Below are 27,882 nucleotides of genomic sequence, written 5' to 3'. Positions count from 1 at the left end.
ACCCGTCAGCCGCCTCGGGAGTCCCACCCATAGGACTACTTCTTTAGCTTGACAGCGTACCTTACTGCCAGTGTCCACCACCGGGTTCGGGGATTGCCGCCAAGACAGGGGCCGCAGACCTTACGGCCACAGCTACGGGCAGCAGCATCGACAACAGATGCGGAAAACATGGTCCACTTGGACTCTATGTCTCCAACATCCCCCGGAATCTGGTCAAAGCTCTTCCGGAGGTGGGAGTTGAATACATCCCTGGACAAGGGCTCTGCAGACATTCCCAACAGACCCTCACTATGCACTTGGGCCTGCCAAGTCTCTCCAGCTTTCTCCTCTTCCAGCAGATCCAACTCACCACCAGGTGGTGATCAGTGGTCAGCTCACCCCCTTTCTTCACTCGAGTGTCCAAAACATGCGACCGGGCATTATCTAGCACCCCCGACAGTGATGCCAAGAAGGCCGGGTACTCCGCATTACCACTCGGCCTGTAGGCTGAAACGACAGTCAGAGACCGTCCCCAACCCGAAGGCGCAGGGATGCGACCCTCTCATCCACTGGGGTAAACCCCAACACGAGACGGCCAAGCTGGGGGGCGACAAGACATCTGCATTAGTTCCTCTTATTTGCAAAACAACTTTCATCACTTGTTTAAGAAATGCAAGTAAAGTTCCCTTAAGAAGACTCTCCTCAAAGCAACGGTGAAAAAAACATGCTTTATCAGAATTCAAATACATAAATAAACTCAGGGAAACATCTTAAGACTGTACACAAAAGTTCACATATGACGTGGGCCACTGCAACCAACTGTTGCTGATGTATAAATTGGCCCAAGCCCAAGACTATTGATGGTGTTGGTGGCTGAAAAGAATTGTGACATAATTAGTTATTAATGTTATGCTATGTTTAATATAAGGCGGTGAAAATGTGAGCAGGATTTCAGAAGACAAAAAAGTCAACAGCTGCAGAGCTATGAGTGCAGGTACATTAGCACACCACTAGATGGAAGCTGTTAGTAAAGAACTGAGAAGAAGCAACTTAAAATACTTTTAACAGCCCAACTTTAGTTATTAGGAAAAAACAAAACTCACTGTTGTTGTGGTTTACCTTTATAAAACAAGCTTAGTACTTTAAATCTTTTTTGTGGAACATGTGGAAATTTTGAGTGATGTGGATTTTGTGCTTCATTCTTGTGTCTTTAAACTGAATGTTCATTTTCAAAGTCATATTTTCATCATGTCATTTATACATTTATAAATGTCTCAGTTCCGAACTAAATATGTCATTAGCAAGTTAAATATTAAGTTTACAAACTAAGTACTCAGCTTCAAAATAAAATATTTAGTTATAAAGCTACATATTTAGCTCCAAACTAAATATTTAATTAGCAAGCTAAATATTTAGCTTGCAAATTAAATATTTAGTGCCAATTTTTGACCGTGTAACTTTAAAAACAGCACCCCATTAAGCAACTTTCTTAATACATTATTGAATAATTGTTTTTGGCCAAATCAATGGTGTGATAATCCCCCTGCTAATAGTTCCTATGAATTAAATCTCTCTAAATTGTTTTTTTCTAATTTACATTTAACTTTCCTAGCAGATCAGATTTTGTAGGACTGTTTTTTTTATTTGGCAATCCATGATATAAATAAAATATATGATCACCTCATATATTTTATTTATATTATGTATATAAATATGAGGTGGCAGAGAGGGTCATTTATTTTAGACAATCAAATACAGATACAAAGTGAACATCCCTTTCAAGTAAGTAGTAATGACTACAAGAAAGTAGCTCTTCGCCTAAACTGACCCATATCTACAATCAGAACAAAAAAGAAATAGTTTAGAATGATTGGGACTGAGACAAAAAAGGTTGAAGGAAGAACGAAGCTTATTTTTTCACCACAAACAACAAGGAGGATGGAAAGTGAGGTTAAAAAAATTCCCAAAGTTTGCTGTTATGGAAGAGTGGCATCTTTGGGTCACCTGTTCTCCATGACAGGGTATTGTGAGTTTTTCTTGGTTTACCAGGATTGTTAAAGTGTATTTAGGGTGCTGCATAAATAATCAGTATATATAAATATCTATGTGGTTACATTTATACAATAAGGACTAATAAATACACAAAATACAATAATATTTCATGAATAAGCATTTAGATTAGTGGCAAAATACAAAGAATGAGCTCTTCTGTTTCTCATCATTTTGGTTTTACTGACTTAACAAACAGTTGAATAAAAAGAAGAACACATAAATATATAAACACATACACCATATTCAAATTACATCAAAAGATTCTGAAAAATATTTCTGTAATAAAAGCAGCGTTAAAGTAAATATTTTTGGCACATAGAGTATTTTCATGCAAAGTGTCAAGCAGTCAATATTCCAGGGATGCCCTAGGAGATTAACTCATTTACTCAGCTTTATATCCGTGCATTATTCTTAAAATGGATCGTTCACAGAACAATGGAGCAGTGTGATGTCCCAGCAGGCCCTAACAAGGTGCTGACCTCTGCAGGAGCTCCATAAGCCTGTGAACTTGAGTGAAACCAAATAACAGGGAGCAGCCATACATATCTGCTATGACTGGCATAATTCATGACCGCTCTGCCTCGTGCATTGCTGTTTTTAGGATCGAGAATCCCTAAACACTTACAGGAAACGTGCAAGCTGAAACCAGATGACAGTCAGCAAAAGCTGCTTCACTTACATGTTTCTCAACAACTGTCAGAATGTCACATGTGTGTTTAAATTATCATGTGTGTTTAAAAGAAGTTTTTTTTCTAGTGCATTTCTCTTCAAATGGCCAAAAGCCTGCCCGTTAAGCCTCACAGAAACACCCTGAGGTATCTTGTCAGTCTTGACCTTTAACTTGTCTTATTACATTTCTCACATGTCTTGGATGTCTGCACAGCTTCGTGAAAACAATAAAATGAACTTGTTTCCGCTTGGTGGCTCACAAATCAACACAGAGACACTGGGAGCAACTTAAGAATGAATTATGCAAAGAGACATTCACAGCTAAGAAGAACTCTGTAAGCTAAAAATTAAATTAACAAAAAAAAACATGATTAGCCCTCTTTGCTTCTTTACAGAACAACCAACATATTTACATAAATTACCAGCAGGATCTGCAGTGATGCTTTTTGCTTGTATATTAAAAATAATATTTGGTGAATATTATCATTTGCACCTAAGGAAACTACTGTACTGGTTTAGGTGTGATTAGGTGTAATGGTGTCTGTCCCATGTAGTGATTCTGTGTGTTACTACTATCACATTTTCAAGTATGTCATCATTAATTGTTCTGGAAGGGAAGACTAAACTAAGTATTAATAATGTCATTCTGAAAATATTTGGCTGCAGTTCAAATACTTAACGTGTGTCCACAAAGTTTTTTGTTGCTGTTGTCATTGCTGTTTTTTTTTTTTCTTGGGACGTTGTTTATCAAATATTACAGTATTCTCTACATTTTCAGGAATCCAATCCAAATTGGGTACATTAATTTAAGGGGGGCGGAGGGGGGGGTCACTATGAGATTAATTTCTCTTTGTCACACTTCATAATGGGAAAGTCAAACGACCCTTAGAAGATGCTAGTTAAAGCTGGTAGAAGTGTCATTAACAACAGTGAAACAGTCTCAAAGCTCTGACCTCAGTTTCATAGAAAAGTTGTGGCAGAGCCTAAAAGGTGTGGGCGCGCAAGGGATCCCTCACAACTGACTCAATTACGTCACTGTCAGGAGGAATGGGCCAAAGTTACAGCAGTCTGCTGTGAGAAGCCTGTGGAAGGATACCCAAAGCATTTCACCCAAGTATAGCTGGCAGTTTTATAAAATACTAAAAAACATGTGTAAACCTTTAAAATTGTGTTATATGTGTTAGAAAGCTTATATATATATATATATATATATATATATATATATATATATATATATATATATATATATATATATGTCCTGGGTTCAATTCCCGGCCTGGGGTCTTTCTGCATGGAGTTTGCATGTTCTCCCCGTGCATGCGTGGGTTCTCACCGGGTACTCCGGCTTCTTCCCACAGTCCAAAGACATGCCTGTTAGGTTAATTGGTCACTCTAAATTGCCCTTAGGTGTATGAATGAGTGTGTGCATGGTTGTTTGTGTGTTGCCCTGCGATGGACTGGCGACCTGTCCAGGGTGTACCCGGCCTCTCACCCATAGACTGCTGGAGATAGGTACCAGCTCCCCTGTACCCCACTATGGAATAAGCGGTAGAAAATGACTGACTGACTGTTTTTATAGTTGTATATATATATATATATATGTATATATATATATTTTTTTGCTCATTTAGGTTCAATCAATACTAATAAACCTACAAAATGTCTTGCAAGAAAGGTAGAAGAACTAAACAAACTACACACCCCTGCCCTCCTAAATTTAACCAGCATCACTGGATGGTGAAGATCTTGAAAATCTGCTAACATACAGCACATCCTGCTCCAGAAGTAGTGTTTTACCCTTTGCTCTGTTAAAACCTTGAAAAATGAAATGTATGTGTGTAACCTGGGCTACTTAGCAGCAGGTGTTGGAGCTCTCAGTTGTCTCCGTTTCCCACTCAGGAGTTGCAGGGAGCTCAGTAACCAGAGTCAGAAAGTCAAATATATTGTGTATGATGCCGCAGTTTGTGTTTGGAGTTACTGAATTATTTTATGCAAATTCTCACATTTCTGTTAGTTTTTAACACAGTTGCATGCTGACAGGGTCTTCTGATTTTACTTCAGTATCAAACACTCCATTGGACTGTAAGCCCTGCTGATGTAAGCAGGACTTTTGAGTACATCTTTTTGATAGAGAGTCATTATTTTGAAGCTATTTGAATGCATTATCAGCTTAAAATAAATGTAGTGTATTTTTAAGTTTATTCTGCATGTTTTGTTTTTTTTTTTGAGTTTTTATGGTTGCTAAATAATTTCTGGAACTGCAAGATTAGTTTGTCTTTTCTCCACTGAACTGTTGTTTCTTTAAACTGGGTAGAACAATGCTGTTTTGTTTGATTTGACTTTGATATTTACATCTATAATGGAGTTTTGATGGAAATACAATCTGGAAGACTCACCCCCTCCTCTGCTCCGTCCAATGACTCCACCATGCGTCCCCGCTCCAACCAATCAGCATCAAGTCCGCATTTCCTCTTCAGCCAATCACGGTCAAGTCAAGTCAAGTCAAGTTTATTTATATAGCGCTTTTCAAGGCACGTAACAAGGCACTCAAACCACTGTGCATGAGGAAAAATTCTAATAGAGGTAATTAGCTCATTAAGTCCTCTGTGGTAAGGAATTCATCCGGTACTTGAAGAAAAATTATAATATTAATCCTTGAGGTCGCTGGTATGACAACCAAGGCTCCGCTTTAAAGATCTTCACTCATGGACTTCCTCGCTCTTCCAGCTGAGCTGCCACCCTCCTCCTCCCCATCTCCACAATCTGGCTTCCTAGCTCCTCCCGATTTCCCTACCTCCTCAGGCCTCCACTCCACCACCAGTCGGATCCCAGGAGGAAAGACATCTGTAATTGTAATCCTAAATTGTTCATTCAAGTTCATGTCTTTCTCAGCGTTTGTATTTTCCTCAGGGGTCAGAGTGGCAAATAAATAAATATCTGTAGATGAACCTTCTAATCGCCACCTATGTGTCTTCTCATTGTGAGTCTTACAGGATTGAATTTAGTATTCATATACCTTGATTTCTTTTCACATTTAGTCTCAATTAAACCACAAAACTCTAATGTACATTATTTTATATGGTACTCCAAAAAAGTAGTGCATGGAAAAAAGACTCGTGGAATTTAACATTTTATTTTACAAATACAAATCTTAAAGGTTTGTTGTGTAGTATTCAGAAAGTCTGTGGGCTTTAATTTAAAACCAATTTATACAATCTCAAACCCCCAGTCGGTCGTGGCAGATGGCCGCTCACACTGAGCCTGGTTCTGCTGGAGATTTCTTCCTGTTAAAAGGGAGTTTTTCCTCTCCGCTGTCGCTACATGCATGGTCAGTATGAGGGATTGCTGCAAAGTCAACGCCAGTGACTGTCCACTGTCTCTACATGCTCATCCAGGAGGAGTGAATGCTGCAAGTCACTGACTGGATGCAATCTGCTGGGTTTCCTTAGATAGAAAAACGTTTTATCCAATTTGAATAAAAAGCTAACTCCGACTGCACTGTTCAATTGTTAGGATTAATTGGAATGTATGTACCTGACTGTTGTGAAGTGCCTTGAGACAACATGTGTTGTGAATTGGCGCTATATAAATAAACTAAACTGAAACTGAAACTGCAGCCATTTGCCTAAATAGTAAATAGACTCCACATGTGTGTAATTTTATCTCAGTGTGAATCCAGTTGTACTGTGAAGGGCTCAGAGGTTTGTTAGAGAACATTAGAGAACAATGTGACATACCCCCGAAGATGATTACTTCATCCTCAGCAAGTGAGACAACATTGGAAGTAACTGTAGAACCTGATCTGTGTTTGGACTGTTTTGATCCTGTGGAGCTTCCTGAGTTATCAGAAATATTAGCTTAATCTAAACCTTCAACTTGTATGTTAGACCCAATCCCAACCAAATTATTTAAGGAAGTGTTCCCTCTGATTACCAGCCCCATTTTAGATATGATTAATCTATCTTTAGTAAATGGATATGTACCACAGGCTTTTAAGTTGGCTGTAATTAAACCTTTAATTAAGAAACCTGCGCTTGATCGAGATGACTTGAAAAATTACAGACCTATATCCAATCTTCCATTCTTATCTAAAATTCTTGAGAAAATAGGTGCTAATCAAATGTGTGAGCATTTATACAGCATTGACCTGTTTGAAGAGTTTCAGTCAGGTTTCAGAGCTCATCATAGCACTGAAACAGCTTTGCTGAAAGTCACTAATGATATTCTTATGGCCCCAGATAATGGACTTGTGTCTGTTCTGGTTCTGTTAGATCTCAGTGCTGCATTTGATACAGTTGACCATAATCAGTCAGTCAGTCATTTTCTACTGCTTATTCCATAGTGGGTCATGGGGGAGCTGGTGCCTATCTCCAGCAGTCTATGGGCAAGAGGCAGGGTACACCCTGGACAGGTCACCAGTCCATCGCAGGGCAACACACAAACAACCACACACACACTCATAAACCTAAGGTCAATTTAGAGTTACCAATTAACCTAACAGGCATGTCTTTGGACTGTGGGAGGAAGCCGGAGTACCCGGTGAGAACCCACACATGCAAGGGGAGAACATGCAAACTCTATGCAGAAAGACCCCAGGCTGGGAATTGAACCCAGGACCTTCTTGCTGCAAGGCAACAGTGCTACCAACTGCACCACCATGCAGCCCCTATATATGCTGTAGGGATCAGGGGAACAGTGCTAGGCTGGTTTAAATCTTATCTGTCTGACAGATTCCAGTTTGTTCATGTAAATGATAAATCATCTTTAAACTCCAGGGTTAATTGTGGAGTACCACAGGGTTCAGTACTTGGGCCAATTCTCTTTACTATATATATGCTTCCAATAGGTAAAATTATCAGGCAGCATAGGATACATTTTCACTGTTACGCTGATGATACTCAGCTTTACTTATCCATAAATCCTGATGAGCCCAACCAGTTAGATAGACTACAAGCATGTCTTAAAGACATAAAAACTTGGATGACTTTAAATTTTCTGCTTCTAAATTCAGACAAGACAGAAGTTGTCGTCTTTGGACCGGAGTCTTTAAAAAAGAAACTGCTTAGTCAATCACTTAACCTGGATGGCATTAATTAGACCTCCAGTAATAAAGTAAAATACCTTGGTGTTACTTTTGACCAGGACATGTCATTTAAATCCCATATTAAACAGATTTCTAGGATTTCCTTCTTTCATCTCCGGAACATTGCCAAAATTAGAAATATCCTATCCAGGAGTGACGCTGAAAAACTAGTCCATGCATTTGTTACTTCAAGGCTGGACTATTGTAATTATTTACTATCAGGATGTCCACAAAATGCAGTTAAAAGCCTTCAGCTGATTCAAAATGCTGCAGCAAGAGTTCTGATGAAAATTAAAAAGAGAGATCATATTTCTCCTATTTTAGCTTCCCTTCATTGGCTCCCTGTTAAATCCAGTTCATGTGAGCAGCACAACAAACCTGGCTTCAAAATCTTTGTTCACAGACGGTCTCCATCCAGTCTAACTGAGTTTCAGCTATTTTGGAAAGAAAAACACTCCTGCTTCTGCTACACAAACATACAATCTGAGCAAGACTTTGCGATTCTTACTGCCAAACATGGAGCTTTTAATCATTGAACTGTTTACTCAAGGGTAGCATGTTAATTGTCCATCAGTTTTCTTAGTTCTGCATGAAGATTTGTGTGAGCAAAGGAGGGCTGAGCAGGGTGTTCCTCATGTGTTCAGTTCCATATTTTGATTAATGGCGCTCATGATTTAACACCTGCTGTTTTAATGTGGCCACAGTAAGAATCTGATCTCAACTTGCTTGCGTGAGCTGTGCCCCCATTTTAAATAGCCGCCTAAATTTATCATCTTTGTGTAAGCCACCTCAACCTGTTTACATGTTGTTATGTGTCTAACATGAGGGAAACCTTATGGAAACATTACAGAGTTAAGACGACAAATCCCCAAGTAATTCTGCTTCTACACCAATATAAAAATAAAAAAAAAACATCTAAGGGCCAAATTATCTTCCATTCAAAGATTAGAAAATCCTATTATAATTAGAAGTCTTAGATACTCACACAGCCTTTTTATATTAAACCTGACACAGCAACATTTTATAGAGGTCACCTGTTAAAAAGGTTAAGGGCAGTTTTGTTAGCTGATCAAATGTCTTAGATTTGCTTTTATGTAAGAGATAAATCCATAAATATCTACAGCTGTCTAGTGAACGCAGCAGGTTACATCTTATACCCCAAAATGCTGCAGAGGCTTGAAGTCTCATATAAATGAGATACTTAGCCTAAGTTCTACAAACTTCAATAATATGTTTATGCTTTTGTTTAATAAACGCATTAGGGTTCTTTTTAAGGTTTCCATTGCTGCTATAAAGCTGTGTCAGAGCACCTCCTTCGTGTTGCTGACAATGAAACTAAATGTGGGATTTGATGGTGTCAGAAGCTTTATACTGGTGGCCTCTGTCCTTGATACTGCAGTCAGTGTGCCCTCCACATGTAGCAACTGTTGGCCCACCCCCTCCCTGCTGCATACCACCAATCTGGGGCCCTGTCCAGGAACAACACTTGTGTCTTCAAAACCCAGACAGACGTCTGACAGCTGGATCCCCAATATGCAATGCGACCTGATTCAGCAATGTTTAGGTAGAGAGCGTCACTACTAAAAATGTTGGGACATCAATATTTGCATAAGAATGGATGGATCACGATAACTGTATGTCAGCTGATGGAGAACTCTTTGTAGACAGATGTTTCAACAAGTGGACAGTGAACTGATGGGTGTTTCTATGTAAACAAATATTACAAATATCAATATGTGCAACCGTGGATAAAATAAATCTAAGTTGCTGGATAGTTCATGTTCTTTTCAATTTCTATCAAATGACATTTTAATTTGAGCTTGTGAAAAATGTCAGCATTTCTTTCTCTTTACTTAATTTATTTATGATGGTATTAACAATGTATTTGTTAAAGTTTAATAAAAGTATGGAACTATAACAACAGTCATTGCTGTTATGGCTTAGAAACAGGAAAATCAGGGAAACTGGAAGCCAACTGAACAGAGATCTTAAAGAATGACAGATTTCAAAATAAAATAGGAACTGAGAACCACTACAGCAAATAAAGATCACAACTGGAATCTAAATATAAACGACTGGAGCTACAAAATAAACTATTAAGCAAACTCTATTGTTGTACTGAAGACCACCTAACCTTAGACGGAGTCAAGACCAAGATCAGACAAAACCAAGAAAAAAGCAAAACCAAGACTTTACAGGAGGTGAGACCAAGATCAAAACAATTTTCAGTGGCCTGGTGTAATCATACTGATATCTCCTTCTAAAAGGGATCCAGACTAACTGGATGCACTGGTGCAGCTAACCTTTTCAGTTTAGAACCCAGACTTGTATGTAAGCATACTCTGAACATCATGCCAGGTATCCACCTAGCAAGCAGGTAACAGGTTAAACAGACAAAACATACATCTCTGAAAGTGCATCCAGCAAACGTTAACTAACTTAGCATTAGTTGCAGGCAAGGTTTGTGGAGGTGGAGGACTTATCTCACTTGGTGATCTTTCTTTGTCCATGCTGTACAGACAGAAAAACCTCTGTTTACAGAATCTAACCTGGAAAATCGTTCTCCCTCTTGTTTTTCATCTCTCTCATCTTCCTATCCTAGACATGATGGAGCACAGGTGACAGTGGCAATATTTTTAAACCAAAAAAACTCAATGTCTCTACTTAAATGCAGCCAGGAATTTTACACAAAAATACAGTAAGAAAAGAGAGAGTTTTTCCTTCCTTGCCGAAAATAGTTCAAATAAAATAAAAAAGAGAAAACTGAGAATTTTTATTAATGGGTAAGAGCTATACTTCTCACAACGTTGCCGCTAAGATGAAAAATGACACTTTCACTGACTGAGGAGGAGCTGTTCTTCTAGGAGAGGTGCTGAAAACTGTGGAGGTTTGTTTTAGAGTTACAACAAATGCCCGGCAGTGTCGTGGGAATTTCTGTGGGACCCATAACCCCCCACTCCCCCAAACCATTCTGTGTCTTCCAGTCACTCACTCACATACACTCTCTCTCTCTCTCTCTCTCTCACACACACACACACCTCCCTCCGGGCTGCCCCCACGCTCCTGCATGCAGAGTTTTCTGTCCAGTGTCAGAGTAACATCGTAAACGAAGACCACCAGACGGTAAATCCGGATTAAATGGAAGCAGCGGAGAAAACTCTCACGTACCGAGATGACACCGGACTTCACAGCAAAAAGCTGCTTAAACAAGTCCAAAAGGAGGACAGCAAGTACCAGCACACAGAGGCAAACAGCGACGAGTCCAACTATGTGGATCTGGACATGAGACCCGACGGGCTGAAGACGGTGAAAGTGACTTTCACCGGAGAGGGAAACCAGCTGTCTGTGATTAAAGGCGACAGCTCGAAGCAGGAGGAGAGCAAAACCGCTTCAGCCGAGAACCCACTGGAAACCCTGACCAAGCTCCCCACCGCAGACCCGGACTCAGAGAGCGAGAAGCAGGCTGAGTTTGACTCCAGCGAGTGCAGCGAGAGCGGCGAGCTGCGCTACACCGACATGTGTCTGAACGGCAAGAGCGACTCCGAGCCGTCCGAGTCCCACTACATCACCACGCATGAGATCCAGCTCACCGAACTCGACCACGACGTGGACTATGACCTGGGCCGGGGGACCCGGTGGGAGTTCGAGGACGGTAACCTGGTCTACGCCTTTGTGGATTACGCCTCTTTCGAGAGCGACGAGACCCAGGAGGGCACCCTGATCATGGAGGCCGGCCGGAGCCAGGCGAAGGGGCAGTCTAATCTTAGCGGAGCGGCTGTCAGCACCGAGCAGGATGAGAGCGATCTGTGCGCCAGTTCGGATGAGAGCCTTTGCAGAACCCAGAGCGGCGGTGACCCCTCTGCGGGAAAAATCCACTTGTCGATTAAAACTTCCTCCAGGGCTGTAAACGACCCTGTAGGCCTCTTTGACAATAACGCGCAGTGGTGCGCGAAACACCTCGGAGATGGGAATCATTTCTCCTTTGTGAGCCCTGGCGCCAGAGCGGGGCCCTTGTGCGATAGGGGTCAATATTTCATCCCGGCTCCGGGCCGTCAGCACCTCGCAACTAAACTGAGACGGAAAGATATTAATGAGTATTCCAGCGGTGCGTCCAGCTCCATCAGTGAGCTGGACGACGCTGATAAAGAGGTGCGTAACCTAACCGCCAAGTCCTTCCGGAGCTTGGCATGTCCATACTTTGATGCCATCAATCTCAGTACTTCCAGCGAGTCCTCCATGTCGGAATATGGCCTAAATAAGTGGTCAGCTTATGTGGACTGGAATTACGGAAATATTACGCACAATACCTCCAGCACAACACTGGAAATGAATAAGACTGTGCATAGCAGGAGGAATAATAGATGTAAAACTGGTATGAAAGATCAAGAGACAAGAATCTGTGCACTGAATAAGAGAATAACTTCACAACAGACTGCCTCTTCGGACAGAAAGCTCCAAATGAAAGATCAGTCAGCACAGCAAGGAGTCACCCTGAACTTTCACTGTAATGTTGAATCCAGAGCTCCCAGGGGCCCCAAGTGCTTTCAAAAGGACCAACCCAATGAAGTGTTGGCCAGATCGGGATGTAAGATGCAGTATCATCACACAGATAACTCAAGGGAAACACACAAGAGGGCTATTTTTGCCTCAAGTTTGCTGAAAAATGTAATTTCCAAAAAAATGCAGTTTGAACAGGAACGCAAAATGGAGAGGGGGGAAATTTCAGACACGTACCCCTCAGTCTCCTCCTGTATTCATATTAAAGATCTGGAGGGTGTGAAGGAGAGGACTGAGAGCAGAGGCCTGCAGGGGCAAACCTCAGAATTAGGATTCCCTGCTAACTCCCCCGATGATCACAGATCCAGTTCCTGTGGGGAAAAAGAAGAGACAAAGGGTGACCAAAGGGCTACCGATTGCTCAGGGGAGCACAAAGGAGCACCGCAGGAGCCACAATCTGGGAAGGAGGCAGAGCCGGCATCTGTGAAAGATTTCCAAACCACAACTAGGGAAGGACTGGACACCAGCAGCGTTCTGACAAAGCTTCTCTTTGTTCCAAACTGCCAGCTTTCAAAAGACGGACGCTTGGCAGAGGATTTAACACCCAGCACACTTGACACAGGTGCAAAGAAATGTGAGCAAGAGCTGCAAAATGCAAATGATAAAAATACAGAGAGTAAAGAAAAAAATGAGATGGCGGGGAAAGCACCTGAGATTAAAATCTGCCTGAGAAACATGAAAGAAAGCAAAGGTTGCACACTGAATATTGCAAATCTCCTTACCCCTAAAATCAGTTATAATGTCAACAAATTCAGGGCAGCAGACAATGGCAGATGTCATGTTTTGTCTTCAGCAGACAAGATTCCAAGCTTCACTGTTAGAGACATCAGGGACACAAAGTGCAAGTTTCAGACGCCGATATATCACGTCAGAGATGTGCGCAAGTTGGTAAAAAGCTCGTATCGTTTTGTCTCTTTGGACAGAAGTGACCGCAGATGTTCCACAGTAGCAGAGGAGAAAACCAAACTGGAGCTGGATAAACCATCTCCTATGGTGATCAAATGCAACTCTGTTAAAACAAACGTTAAACCAGAGACAAATGACACAGCACGAGCACAAGTGGAGGGGGACACCCCATCTGAAACCTCAAGCAGAGTTCCCACTGTTGTGAAAAAACTAGGGATTCCCGATCAGCCTGAGATGCAGCCAAACCCTGAGGCCAAACTAGGAAAACAGAGACAGGATAGGTTCACTGGGGAGACAAATGAGAAAAGAAATGACCCTGCAATACCTGCAAAACAGGATGCCCTGGAAAAGCTCAAAGCTGCTGTCAAAACCATGGAGCAGCTTTATGTTTTTGACAGGAATGAATGGAAGCGTAAAACCCAAGCCTCTCAACCGGTCTCAGACAGCCATGTGCTGCCTCTTCTCACCAAGCAGGACCTGGGAGCTCCAGATGAGCTGGAGGTAAAAAACGGTGGTAGGATTCTTCCGTCTCTGACAAACAGGAAAGAAACACGTAAAGACCAAGGAGAAAAGGGATCTCTCAATATCATACATGTTCCGTATGACCCTGACACTTTTAAAACACAATCTCAGCAAAGTAAAACCTTCACCAACAAAAGCATCCTTCATTTTGGCAATAAGAAACATGTCAGCATTAACTCACAAAATTCTGCGTTGCAAGCATCTGCGATGAAAAGCTCTAAAACATCAATGATAACTCCAACACCAGTAAAACTGGTGGATCAGGAGCAGGACAAGGCTGAATCCAATTACACAGATCCTACCATTGCAAAAGGCTGCTTGGACTCTGAGAACTACCTAACCATACCAGGGTTTGGGTGCACAAATGAAACCAAGCTGCTCAATCAGAAGCCTGTGTCAGTTGCAGGGGATTCCAGCTTTAGCAGAGCTAAACCAGGTGATAGCAAGGTCCCTGAGCTAAAGAAGTCTCCTGTAAATGTGGACTGCACATCTGCGACCATCTATCATCTTCCAACAGCGGCGACAGGGTCTCAAAAACAGCAGCAGGTGTCGTGTTTCTCCCCCTCCATTCTGAATGTGTCCCCCACACCCTCTGGAGGAGAAACAGTCCCTCAAACGCAGCGCAAGATGCTTCTGGACCCCACAACTGGACATTATTACTTGGTGGACACCCCCATACAGGCCACCACCAAGAGACTTTTCGACCCTGAGACAGGCCAGTATGTGGATGTCCCCATGCCGCACTCACCCGTGGTGCCCTTCACACCCGTGCCTTTCTCGTTGCCCCCCCTAGCTCTCACCCCCACCTACATGGTCTATCCAGGCTTCATCTCTCCCACGTTGGCAGCCCAGGCAGTGATTCCGCAGTCCCCCTGTCACTCAGAGGATGCAGCAGGAGAAAGCATTAAAAACATCACCCTGAGCCCAGGTGCAGAAAAGGCTTACTACAGCGCCACAGCAGAGGCTCAACAGGGGCCACTTCAATTGCCCCTGAGTTTAGGACATGTGACCACCAAAGGAGGGACAGCAAGCTCTGACAGAAAGGCACTTATCAGCATAACAACGCAGCAAGGTCCAAGAATTATCGCTCCACCCTCGTTTGATGGAAAAACTATGAGCTTTGTGGTTGAGCATCGGTGACCAAGAGGACTTCTCTTCATATATGTGAGTTAACATGAGCATAAATGAACGAAACTAATCCAGATCAACTGTTTCTGTCTGAGTGAAGGATTCGGTCTAAAACTGTTGTCAGATGGTTTACTGAGATTCATAAAGAAAAGCTTTCATAAGTCTGTCATAAGTCTTTTTATATCTGTTACACAGATATAAACTTGACTGTACAAAAAAAGCCATGAGTAGTGGGAAGACGTAAAATGTAAACGACATATGTTTGAATTACAATCAACCTCATTCTGTTTCTAATTCTACTACTACTGCTACTACTACTACTACTACTAATAATAATAATAACAATAATAATAATAATAATGGATTTTATTAATACATACACGTTGTAAAATTATTTTCATGAAAAAACATTTGCAGGCATCAAAACCCAAAAAAGTCCCTCCAGCACAGATGTCAGAGCAGCAATAAGGTGTAACAGAGAAGCGCTGCCCTGAATAGTACCGCTTTTTGTTTTACTTTACTTTACTTTACTTTACAACCCCACACTTACCATTAATAGAAGCATTATCAGCATTTTCAGACAAAGTTTCATAAATATTTTTTCTTTCAAACACATAAAAGTGAATTTACTGAACCTTTTTAGCTTCTTGAGGTACCCCAGTCCAAACAACAGGTATTTCTATTTTAATGTGTTTACTAACACTGCTAAAGATGTGTAGAAACCCTCAAAGTAAAGCAATCTTTTATTGCAGCAGCATAAGCTCATGAAAAATTTACTCAAAATCCAACCCTTAATTTAATCCCATTCATTCAGGTAAAAAAAAAAAAAAAATGTTAAAAATGGCACCCCTATGACATGACACAGAGGCTAATTTTTTGATTACATTTCTCTCATTTGGAAAGACAGAGAGACGTGCGTGAAAATAGGTACCTAAACTTGCTCATATGTGTGAATAGAGTATTAATTAAAAGGTTTAAGAGAGGAATTGTGAAAAATAAGGCTGAAAGAGCATAAAAGTTTGTTTTGCCCTGTTGATCCCATGCACAGTGAGAAGGATGGCAAAGATGTAGTAAAAGATCCCCAAAGATCTCTGTCAGAGAACTGCAGCAAAAAGCATTTTTGGGCAATTTGGTCTCCAAATTAAACAACTTGACAAGGTGTTGTTTTGTTGAAAATATGGGTTGTACAAAGTATGAAATTCATATGAAATAAACAATTGTTTCTTAATTTAATTGAAATTCAGTTCAAAAGTACTTTATTTATCCCAAAGGGATTAATAAGAAATTGTAATATATAATATGAATCCATCTAGAGCAATGAAGATGAACAACAGAATAGGAATAACCACAAAGCACTAATATCTCAAGGGAAAACTAAATATTAGGAATGACCTCATGTTAAAAACATCAAAAATCCCACATGTATAAAATACAGAGGGATTTCAACTCCACCACAACCCAGAAATCATCAAATCGAGGCAAAATTACCAAGAAGTGAGACAAACAAATGTTAAGAACATACAGTTTAGTGGAGACATTTCCATCTTGGGTGCACATTTACTTATTTGTGCTTAATGGGCTGTTGTTTGAGTTTTCCATGTTTTCTCTCAGCAGCAGTATAGCTTGGCCACTTTAGCGGCACTCTGACAGTGTTAATAGACATGCAGTAGCTTCATGACAGGTAACCTGACTCCCCTGAGAGATTGGATTTTCATCTCCAAGCCCTAGGTTTTTTTCTGCATTACACATCGTCCGACTATGTGAAGCAAGTTTGTTTACACGGTTTATTCTCAGGGTGTCACTGGAAACTATTTCAGTTAGTGACGCCTTAATATTGAGGTATTCTTAAACAGCCATAAAAGTTTTTAATTTCTCATATAGCATTACAGTTCACAAATCCATTGAGGCAGGTTTAAGTCTGAAGGCAAACATTTTGTTAAATGGTGTAATTTTATTCGGAAAACAAAATAAGCCAGTAGTTAGAGAACAATTTACGCCTATACACAGGATGAGTGTTAAATTTCAACAACAATTGTCTCTGTGTCTGTCCCAAACACTGTTGCGAATGTAACTAACATCTATAAACGACAGCTTTAGTTTGTAATGATCAGCTATCTGAAAATTAAACTAGATCCTTAGATACACTGTATAAAAATACATTTAACCATTTTTTCTCACTCTCTGACAATAAAGCAGAATTGTCCTGTTTTACATGAGTTAGGATTACCAGAATTATTTTTACTTGCTAAATGTCAGATTAAGAAATTATTAGAAAATGTTTTACTACACAGTCATACATTTGTATACACTTAGATGACTATGCTAAGATCAGATGATGATGTCATAGCTTTATAAGCATCTGATAGGTTGATTCACAATATTTGAGTTAACTGGAGGCACACCTGTGGATGTATTTTAAGCCAAAGCCTCAAACATCCTGCTTCTTTGTATAATATCTTGGAAAAAAAATAAAAATAACAATATTAATTTCCTGATGCCCGAAGGCAGACATGTCAAGACAAGGGCCACATTTGGCCTGCAATACAATTGTATTAAACCCGTAAGACATTATTTCACATATATATATATATATATATATATATATATATATATATATATAATGCACTAAAACAACTATAGCAGCTTGGAAGTGCATAAGCTCCTCTCGTGGAAAAGTAACACGCAACAAGGAAACCTTTGGCTCGTGTTGCCATCTAATGAAATGAAAAACCAAGTCAGCCCCGCCACTTCCCAAGTGCACATTTTGCACAAATAGTTAAAAAGGCACTTTGCTGACTTTGAAGCACAAAAGTAATCTGGAACCATTTTATAATCAATTTGGTTGTGACCTGGAGAGAACACCTGCAAACATTCATAAAAAGCTTGTAGAACTGTAGCTTAGCAGCTTAGCACACAGTTGGCCTCAGGTCCTCTAGGCTTCTTGAATACGCTGCGGGTTTGGTAGTAAATAGGTCTGCTTGTGCAAGATTGGACACAAACTCGGGTCATGTGTGTGGCAGGCAAAGTTGTAATTCACTGTTCTGATATATTGTTATTTACTTCAAGGATTCATTGAGGTTTATTGTCACTGTGCTCTATAGAAACATGAGGGCCACACTGTTCCTCGTCCTGTTAGTTCAAGTTTTCTGCGGCCTGTACATTTCCCTAAAGGAAGGAGGGCAAACTAGGAATAATCAGGGTGAGTGTGGTCTAAATTCATGGAGATGGCCTTCCTCTGCAGTTTGTTGACATATACACATTGAAGAGAGTGAAAGATATGGAATGTAGCTCCTAAAATCTTCTGGGCAGTTCTGAGCATCTGCAACAGTTATCTACAGTGCAGCCCATGTACCACACTGTGCAACTCAATCCGACAATGCTTTCTATACTGATCCTTTAGAGATTGTTTCCTTTCAGAGAGTTGTAAGCGGATTTAAAGGCTTTTTTTAGGTTCCTCAAGAGGAAAAGTCTCATTTAGATTCTTTCTATCAGGGTGGAGTGTTCAATATCCAAGTGAGGTCTTGAATTCTGAGAGAAAGCCACTGTTTCCACCTCTTCTCAATGATGAAGTGTGGAGCTGTATGGTCCATCTGAACCTCCTAAAACCCACAACAGCTTCCTTCTTTTGTGGGACCGGACTATTGTCTAAAGAGTTTTGGGTCTCATCATTGTTACTGATGAGTCCACCACAGTGCTGTTGTCAGCCAATGTAATCACAGTGTTGCCATGGCAGCTGGAGATGCAGTCCTAGGTGGGGAGGGAAAATGAGGCCAGGTTGAGCACACAACCCTGTGGTACTCCAGTCCTTTGGATTCTATTGGGTGAACTTAGGTTCCTTGTCCTGATATGTGGTCTGTTTGGTGAGAAAATCCCTACTTTGTGAACAAAGAGAGGTGTCCCTGTACAGAAAAGACAAAGATCCCACAAGTACCACAAAACTAATTGATAAACTGCCAATCAAGACAGTATCAGGAACTGATATGTCACTAAGTTCCACCATCATTTTGTCAAGTTATTGCACCAGGTCGATTTTACTGAAAACCTAAACACTGAGTCACTGTCGAGATTATCCTCCCAGATATTTAAAATAGTAAATTTGGACTTCTTTCCCATACATACACACTCACACCTTGCTAGAGACCTCTCACAGCTAATGTGTCAGAGCAAGAACACAACTGCATGAGCATGAGGGATACATCTCAGCCAAGAGCGTGGCAGCCAGGGTCCTAGTACGGGGTGGAGTAGTGGTGTGAGTGCTACTAGAGGTGTGTGTAGCTGGCGATGGTGTTTTGGGCAGAAGGGGTGGGGGGACATAGGGGCATGGCTGGAATAGTGATGCAGGAGGAAAAGGTCAGGAAATGCAACGTATTTGTTGTGCTGATGCAGGGAGAGGACAGCTGCTCAGAGAGATCAGATGCTTCTGCAGCTCTGGCATGGGAACGAGTCTGTCGGACTGCAAGAGGGTCAACTTTTTATAGCCCCCCCTACACCCTGCCTACCCCCCTTCCACACCTCTGCCTGTTACTAAATGTGGAGGAGTTAGAAAATCACTGCTCTCCTCCATTTGTTCTGTGTAAACCAATCGATTAGCTTGGCCCCAACTGTGATTGGCTAATCATGGGTCTGTTCGTTGAAAACATACGTTATTTTGCAAAAATATTTATGTCCGATAAACTTTTGTCCATTTTGATACATTATAAGCACAAAGTTTAATTTGTATTGTATTTTATTGGGGTTTTACGCGACAGACCAACACAGAGTAGCATATAATTGTGAACAGGAAGGAGAAGTGTAAATAAAAAGAAATTAAGACACTTCGTTAAATATCCATTTCTTTCAAAAATGTTTATATGACATGGTGTAATCTTTGCTTTTGTATCTAAATTAACCTTATTTTACTAAGAAGATATTAACAAAAATGTGTTTTGTAACTAAAAGATAGAACATCCTTTCTCCTTATAACTAGTCATACACCCTGACTTCCGTGAGATGCTTCTTGTAGCCATCTACCAGCCTTTGACATCAGTCTGAGCAAAGTGTTTCCCGCTCGTTACTCTCAGCTATGAGATGTTTTATGTGTTTCTTGCCTGAATAGTCCATTTCTGCTCCCTGCGAGCATCTGAGTGAAATCAAGATCTAGGCTTTGATTTGGCCCAGGACTTTCCATTTCTTAATTCTCAGTCAGTCTTCGGTGGATGTATAGGCTTGTTTTAAGTCATGTCATTTCACAGGGTCAAGTTTTGGTTTAGCTTTAATTTTTTTACAGATGGTCTCCCATTTTCCTGAAACACCCTCTGATACATGGTAGACTCAATGGTGGATTCCATGATGGTGACCAGGTCCTGGTAAACCAAATCATCATAGCACTGGATGCTTTGGTTCACCATGACCTGGCCAGCTCGCCATCACAGAATCCACCATTAATTGGACTAATTTCCTTTGATTTTATTAGTTCTGAAAACATAACTTCTGAAGTACATTTCATTTCAACAGAAATATTAGAAAATATTTAATGGAAAAAAAACATTGACATGTTCAATACCTTTTTTTCCTGTATCGCTATAATACACCACTTGCAATATTGCCTATCACAATAAATCGAAGTAAAACACATTAAAGCTTGTGGTTTCAGCATGAAAAAAATGTGAAGAAGCACAAGGGTTATGAATGTTTTTGAAAGGCACTTCAAGGGCAGCGCCTGTGAGTGGGCAGCAAAGTCTCGGTGACCCGTCCCCTGAATGGGTTGTACTGGAATTCTAATTTCCCCTCGGGGATCAATAAAGTATCTTTGAATTGAATTGAATTGAATTATAAATAAAATCAGTAAAAAACATGTTTTTACATCTTAGCTAATAAAATTGTCCGATTTGTTTACAAATGTTTAAATTCTTTCATTTCCAGAAAGCTGTGTTGAGGAACCCACCTTTATTCACTGTAAGTGGAGTTTTCATCCCTGTGACCCACTCTCTGGACAACTTCCACCATCAACCCTTCACCCGTCTCTCTGTTCTGCTGTTTGTTCTTGTTTTCTGTATGCATTGTAGCACTTTATAGTTATGAATTGTAGAGATGCTTTCCATTCAGGTGCTGTGTAGATTGATCTGTGTTTAAATGTCATGTGTGCCCTGCAGTCTATTCAAATTGAAACAAGACAGTTCTATCGCAATAAAGTGTTATTTACGGTCAATCTGTTATATTAATACGTTGATAGTAGTATGTATTTAAAGTGAGACTGTGTTTTATTTGAAAAGACAAAATATGCTCATAAGAATAAAATTTATGTGCATAAGAAATCAAAAGTAGTATCATTAAAATTATTATGTGTCTTTCTAGAGGGTCATGGTCTCGTGTCACCTGACTGAGTTTGCTTGATGACAGTATATACTAGATCTGCTATTATTAACAATCTAGGCCACAATGTCATCGATTTTAATAGAGGTATCAAAAAGGTAAAACTTAAAATAATTTAATTTGGAGACATGTTTGTTTAATATCTTGTGTCCTCATCACATTAGCCAAACATACAACTAGAAAGATAAATTGAATTGTGGCAAATTGGAAATGGTTATTTGTTACATTCTGCTGTTCCTGGGCAGAAAAATCAGTTATAGAAGGTCAACAGAGGAACAGGGTTGGTGAGGAATTAAAAAAAAATTTTTTTTGGTGAAAACTGTCAGGGTTTGTATAGATCTCCTAGAAGTTAAAGGCCATGCTTATTGTCTTACTACATAAATATATATATTTCTCTGTGTTCTAGATGAGTAGGGGGCAGTGCATGTTGACATAAGCAGTAAAAAACAACACTTTGTATTTTTGTTGAACAAGCTGCCATGCCAGTTTTTAAGGTTGCCTCCCACCTTGAGATTGTGGGATGTGAAATTTTAAACCAGCTGTTTGATCTTGCTTAAATCCTTGAGTGATCATTTGTTAATACCTTCTTGCTATAATTTGCTTACAGTTATCTAAAAAATTTATTTGTGTTTTCCTTGTCAAGCAGATTCTAAATTAAGTGGAGATTGTTCATTTGAACATAGCACAAATGAAGCATATATGTTTAGGTACTGTATTTAGCATGCAAATTAGCAAAATTGTGCATTATTGGTTATAACTCCAACCAATAGATTGCTGTAATGTGCTTCCAATGTGATCCTTGGTATGTTTAGAAAGTGCATCAACAGCCATTAGTGGTATCCCATAGTTGTATGGTGGTTTGGGGCAAATTCTTGACACTAGTCTATAACAGGTAAAATGGGCTAATGGAAAGCCAACGACTGAAAAATTGGACATATAGTGTTGGGATAACAGACTTGTCAAGGTCCTGCAGATGTTCAGCAGTGTTCTTTGAGGGTACAGGTTGTGTTTCAAATTCTATTTACTTAATGATTTTAAGAAATATCATTTCTAGTTATGACCAGAAAGTAGAAATCACCCACTGCAGTCGGACAAGCGTTGCATCTCTGCTTCACTTTTAGAGGTTTTTGGTAAGCTTAAAATAATTTTATTGCCTTCTTTTCCATGCTCTTGGCACAAATGGGAAAGTTGGAAAAAAGTACTGAAACACCACTGTCATGGTTTCTCACCAACTAAAACGTCAAAATCCAAACCGACTGCCACTTCTACAGCGATAGAGGCAGTTTTAGACAGTTTACTTGTAAAATTGATTGTTTGTACCTTCTTAAAACAGACGCACTTACTACTGTGTAAAATCTGTGTGGCCTCAGTAACTAAATACAGTAAATGCTGAGAAATTAATTGTTGTTGGCTTGTGTTGCTAATATTGGCTACCCTGGCCTCTGAGCACAACAATGTTTCTGGTGTAAAAAAAACTTGACCACGTTTAGTTTGGGTGTAAGATAATTCTTAAAACTGAGGCCTCGCTAATGAACGATAACTATAAGTAAATAAAAGCACCAATTCAATGTCACAAATGTCTTTTGAAACTTTATCTCCTGTAAAGATAAAGCCAATCATCTGAAATATATTATTGAAACAAACATTGGTCAAGTTGGAGAGAGGCTGGGACTAAAGTTGGTTACCTTTCTTCTAGGGTGATGTTGGCTTAGTACATATATCATTGTGTATATGCTAAAATTATAACTTTTATATAACACAATGGCATAATGCGGAATTAGTAAGATATTCTATCAAGCCAACATATATAGATAAATATAATTCTGACCTATCAACATCTATCAGACTGTTGTTTAGATTTCTGTGGGGGTATTTCTGACCCATCCAAGTAGACAAAAATATCACAGGATGGGCCCAGAATACTCTGAAGTAATTGCATACCCTGTCCTGCACTGGAATGTCTCAAGGTCCTCCAGGAAAAACTGTAAACGTTGCTAAACAGAGAAAGACATGTTAGCCACATGGACCAGCAAGGGGAAAAAAGGTTTGGATTAGTGCATGCTATTATAATATCAGTAGGCCAAAGTGTAAAATAAACTCTGAATCCCCAAAAAGTAATATTTACATACATTTTGACTCTAATCCCACAGATGTTGACTTATTGGGGTCATGATGGTGGTGTCCTCGAAGCAAGCCAATAAAAAGGCAAACAATTTTGTGTTTCCTAATAGAAGGTGATGAGGACATGCAGTTACTGTTAGGCAAAAATCCACTAAACTACTTCAAACAGTGTAGTATTTAATTTAAAGAGACTATACATACTCTATTGGAGATTTTTCACACTAATAGTGGGAAAGAGAGCCATTTGTGTTTACTGAATGTTAAATCACATTGAGGTTTCTGCTATAGTGTTTCTGGTCCATAGCCTATGTAAAATCATTACATTTCAATCTCATTTACTCCAAGTAAATATTAATCAGGTCAAATTATTTTGGTTTTCCTTCGTGTGCTAAGCACTCTCACAGTAACCTTTTTATGTCAGTCAATGTTTCTGCTGAAGAAAGTTCCTTGCTACTTATAAAATGCTTTTAATGCCCACCAGCATGATGTATATATAGTGTTTTGTTATTCTTATTTTTATTTATTTATTTTTATACACATTGCTTTTATTTACCAGTGAGGCGAGAGGACTAACACTATGTATATTCCTCAGATGAAAACAGAGCTGCAATTCAGATTTAGCAGCGTGCTCAGGTCACTATAAGTAGTGTTGGGCCTAATGAGTTGGAGCCAGCTGAGATATTTACAGGATAACTTCCTCTGTTTGTCTTGGTTCAGTTTACACTTTTGTGTAATGAAATGGGAGCGGGTGTGCATGCGTCTGAACGTGTCTATGTTTGTGGCCATGAGCAATGCGTGGCATTCGAGCATTCTGTGAGTACAACGAGGAGTTGCGTTACTGCCCTGCAAGAAGGATCACAGAGAGCGTACATGTGTGAAGCGTGTCTTTACGTTTAGCGCACACGGTAATACCAGTTTCTAGAAAACACATCGGAGCAGACTGTTTGGTGCCAAATTTTAGAATCACAATCCAAAAAGAATGAATGTTTTTTTTTTTACTAGATTTTGTCTTTCTTAATATTAAAGTAAATACATTTTGACCTATTTCTGTCCTGTTTCCAACTGAATACACAGCAGGGCTTCATTTGTCTTTGTGCTGACATGTACCAGCATCTGTATAAACATAACAGGATATGCCAATGTTTCAGAACTAAACACAAATTAAAAGGTATTTGGAGCTGCTGGTCAGTCTAATTACCTCCATTTAAAATACATATAATTTCCCCTCTTACCCCAAGAGTTTATTTTACTAAGATTAGTCCAGGTTTTGAACATATTTTGTTAACTTTCCTAAAGGGTTTGCTTTCACCCTAATTGACTGTACGATGCTTGATGCAATTTGAGGCGCAATGTAGCGTGAAACTGTTGGGAAGTCAAAGTACTGAGACTTATGAGTTTATTTGAAAAATATACAGTCTATAAGACAATAACCACAGAGCAATTATTCAACGTGTGAGAAGTTGGAAGTCTAGTGTTGGATGACTAAAAAAAATATATCTCTCAACTTTTTAGGAAACATTAAGCTCATGTATACATTTTACTGAAATGTAAAATTTGAGTATTAAAAGATAAATGTAAATTACATTTTGCTTATCTGTAGAATTTAGTTTTTCCAAAACTTGCACTTGGAGTGTCACCAGAAATAATAGCACCAAATGACTGTAACCTCCGGTGACAAAAGCACTATTGGGACGTTTTAAGTCATTCATTTTATTGTTTGTAATTGAGATATTAGCCCAAAAGATGCAAGCTATGTTATACAGTGCCTTCCAAAAGTATAAATACACCTCATCCATCAAAATATTTTCTTGAAATTTTATGTGATAAACCAACAAGAAGTAGCGCATATCTGTGAAAGGGAAGGAAAATGCTTCATAATGTTTAAAACATTTTTACAAATAAAGAATGTTCTGCCTTTGATTCACTCTCAGGTCTTTTGCAGCTTCCAATAGGCTTTCTTCCCAAACTGACCTGTCTTTAGCTCCATCTACGTTCCCATCAACTCTGACAACCTTCCCCACTGTGAAAGAAAAGCATTCCCACACCATGATGCTGCCACCACCATGTTTCATGGTGGAGATAATGTGTTTATGGTTTTGTTGGTTTTCCACCACACAGCATTTTGGATGTACACCAAAAAGTATCACACAGATAACTGTGTTCCACCTTTGCAATGTCCCCCACTTGGTTTCTAGCAAACTGCAAACAGGACCTCCTGTGGTTTTACCGATACTGTATTTTCTAATTTTGTGACTCCTGCAGGTAATTAGTTGCATTTAATTTAACTTAGAGACATCAGAGTAAAGGGGGCTGTTCTGTTTGAATCAGACCACTCTCCCCCACCCTTTATTGTTTTGAAAACTATATATTTTCCTCAAAACTCACAATTATGTACTACAATGTATTGTTGTATCCCATAAAATCCCAATAAACATTAATCAAGGATGAGATTGTGATGTGATAAAAATGTCAACTAGGATAAATATGTTTGCAAGGGTCTGTATGCTTTCTAACATTGATAAGGTGAACTTCAGTGTCATGGCATTGTGTGTGAATAACACTCCAACTGAGGTGCATTTCCCATCCTTTACCTCCACAAATGAGACTTACACTGAGTTTGATTTGGCTTAAATTGGGTGTCATCACAGAGGAAAATGACACATGAAACACATACAGTACACATATGAACACAGTGATGATGTGCTATATTATTCACATGCCATGTCATGATATCTGATAGAACTTAGGCATTAAATACTACAAACTGACACTATCAGTGTTCTGTTTGACAGAAGAGAAATGTGTTAAGGTGAAGGTGAAATGGTCTGAGATACGTGCAGAAGGTTTAAAAATAAAGGGCACAAGTCTTTTTGAATTGATACCATCAGTGCTTTGAAACTGCCAACTGTGCCTGTGAACAAGGGGAAGGTCAGGATGAAAAGTAAGAGACTACTTGAAGGAGGGAAGTGAATGCAATGTTTGCATTTATTGCACTGAAAAGAAGATGTGTGATGGATGAATGTAATGTAGGCTGATGTATCTACATTTGTTTGCAATAAATCTTGAAATGCACAACACTAAACATGTTTGTTTCCTTGTGAATAATTTTATGGACGTCTGTAATTTAGTTCATTTTGCAGTTGCCTTGAAGGAAGTCTGATGAGGTAATATTTCATGTTTCTTCACACAACTTGTTGGTAAGGGTGGTAACTTAGTGCATTCTCAATGATGAAAACTTAAGGAGAGTAAACAGCTGCATTAAATGTTTATTTTTTTACAGAATTGAATCCATTACAAACTCTTTCAGTAGGCCATATCTTGCACCAGATGAACAAAAGCTCTTGACAAGCTGGCAGTGCAAAACCTTGAACTTGATCGGAACAAATCCCACTTCCAGAGCATGGTCTGGCTCTATGGCCAATGCTCTATACATAACAAGATTTAACGTCATTGAAGCGCATTTTCCAAGCATTTGAATGGGTTCATAGTCATATGGTGACATCGTAATGTATAGCTGTGTGTCGTCTGCATAGTTATGATAACTTATGTTGTTGTTTATTATAATCTGAGTTAGGGGCAGTGTGTAGATGTTTAATAGGAGGGGCCCTAAGATAATCTGATTACTTGTTCCAGCTCTATTTTAAGAACATTTTTATCTATTGTTATTTACATTTCATCAAAACTTGGCATATTAAAAATAATGTATGTCTACACAATAATCTGTGGGGAAATTTTTATGGCAGCATGGCAGCAAGCAAACTTATAATTGCTGACCAGCTATTTACATGTTTCCACTGGTATTTTGATGATTTATGTTTGGTGATGACCTCCAAGCATTTCAGGTTGAAAGGCCTCCTTGCCATCACCCTAATCTTTAGCTGCCCCCACACGTTTTATCAGATTCAAGAGGGGAATCTGTCTGGGCCCCTCTAAAACATTAGAGTGAGAGGAAACATGTTGACATACCTAAATGATTACTTTCAACCTAAATCTGTTTGGTGTATTTATTTTGGGCTTAACTGTACATGACCTAAATTAAATGCGTTTTTTTTAGTGAGTGTTGATAAACACTTTATTCTGAAAGCAGATTCTTTAAAGCACATTGTGTAAAATGTGAAACTTGTAGTCGTGTTGCATAAAAAACATTGTTATGTATTCATCTTGTAAACTTAGGACAATAGTAGTAAATTATGTGTTTGGCCCTTTACTTTTCAGTTGTAAAAACATTATTGATAATGAGTCTAATGCTATTGGAAATCATGTTTATTTCCCTTTAAATGGTGACATATTTGTCAGTAAAGTACTAAGTTTATATGTATAGGGTGTAGGTGGGTGTTTGGGGGCTCAGAAGGTGGAAGTCACCCAGGGCCCCATATATGCAAGAACTGCCACTGATAATCATGAGTACATACTAGCACAAATGTTTCAAATAAGATCAAATAACGTCCAAATAACATGGGTGAGAGGCAATCAAGTAGATTTATGCCTGCAGAAGAACACGTTTGGCATGTGCC

General features: G+C 39.5%; 1 protein-coding gene across 1 annotated transcript; it reads left to right on the top strand.

The window, feature by feature from the left end:
• Window positions 1-10,818: 10,818 nt before the first annotated feature.
• Window positions 10,819-26,450, top strand: LOC124869172 (uncharacterized protein C4orf54 homolog). Its single transcript, XM_047366929.1, has 2 exons — window positions 10,819-14,932; window positions 20,798-26,450. Exon 1 carries the CDS (start codon window positions 10,922-10,924, stop codon window positions 14,906-14,908), a length of 3,987 nt encoding a protein of 1,328 aa, XP_047222885.1. The 5' UTR covers window positions 10,819-10,921; the 3' UTR covers window positions 14,909-14,932; window positions 20,798-26,450.
• The last annotated feature ends 1,432 nt before the right edge of the window (window positions 26,451-27,882 follow it).

The sequence above is a fragment of the Girardinichthys multiradiatus genome, chromosome 5, assembly GCF_021462225.1.
Source record: "Girardinichthys multiradiatus isolate DD_20200921_A chromosome 5, DD_fGirMul_XY1, whole genome shotgun sequence".
NCBI lineage: Eukaryota > Metazoa > Chordata > Actinopteri > Cyprinodontiformes > Goodeidae > Girardinichthys > Girardinichthys multiradiatus.
This window is presented reverse-complemented; position numbering and strand designations above follow the sequence as displayed.

Excerpts from the sequence above, each read along its gene's own strand:
- LOC124869172 (XM_047366929.1), top strand. The coding sequence starts at position 10,922 with ATGGAAGCAGCGGAGAAAACTCTCACGTACCGAGATGACACCGGACTT.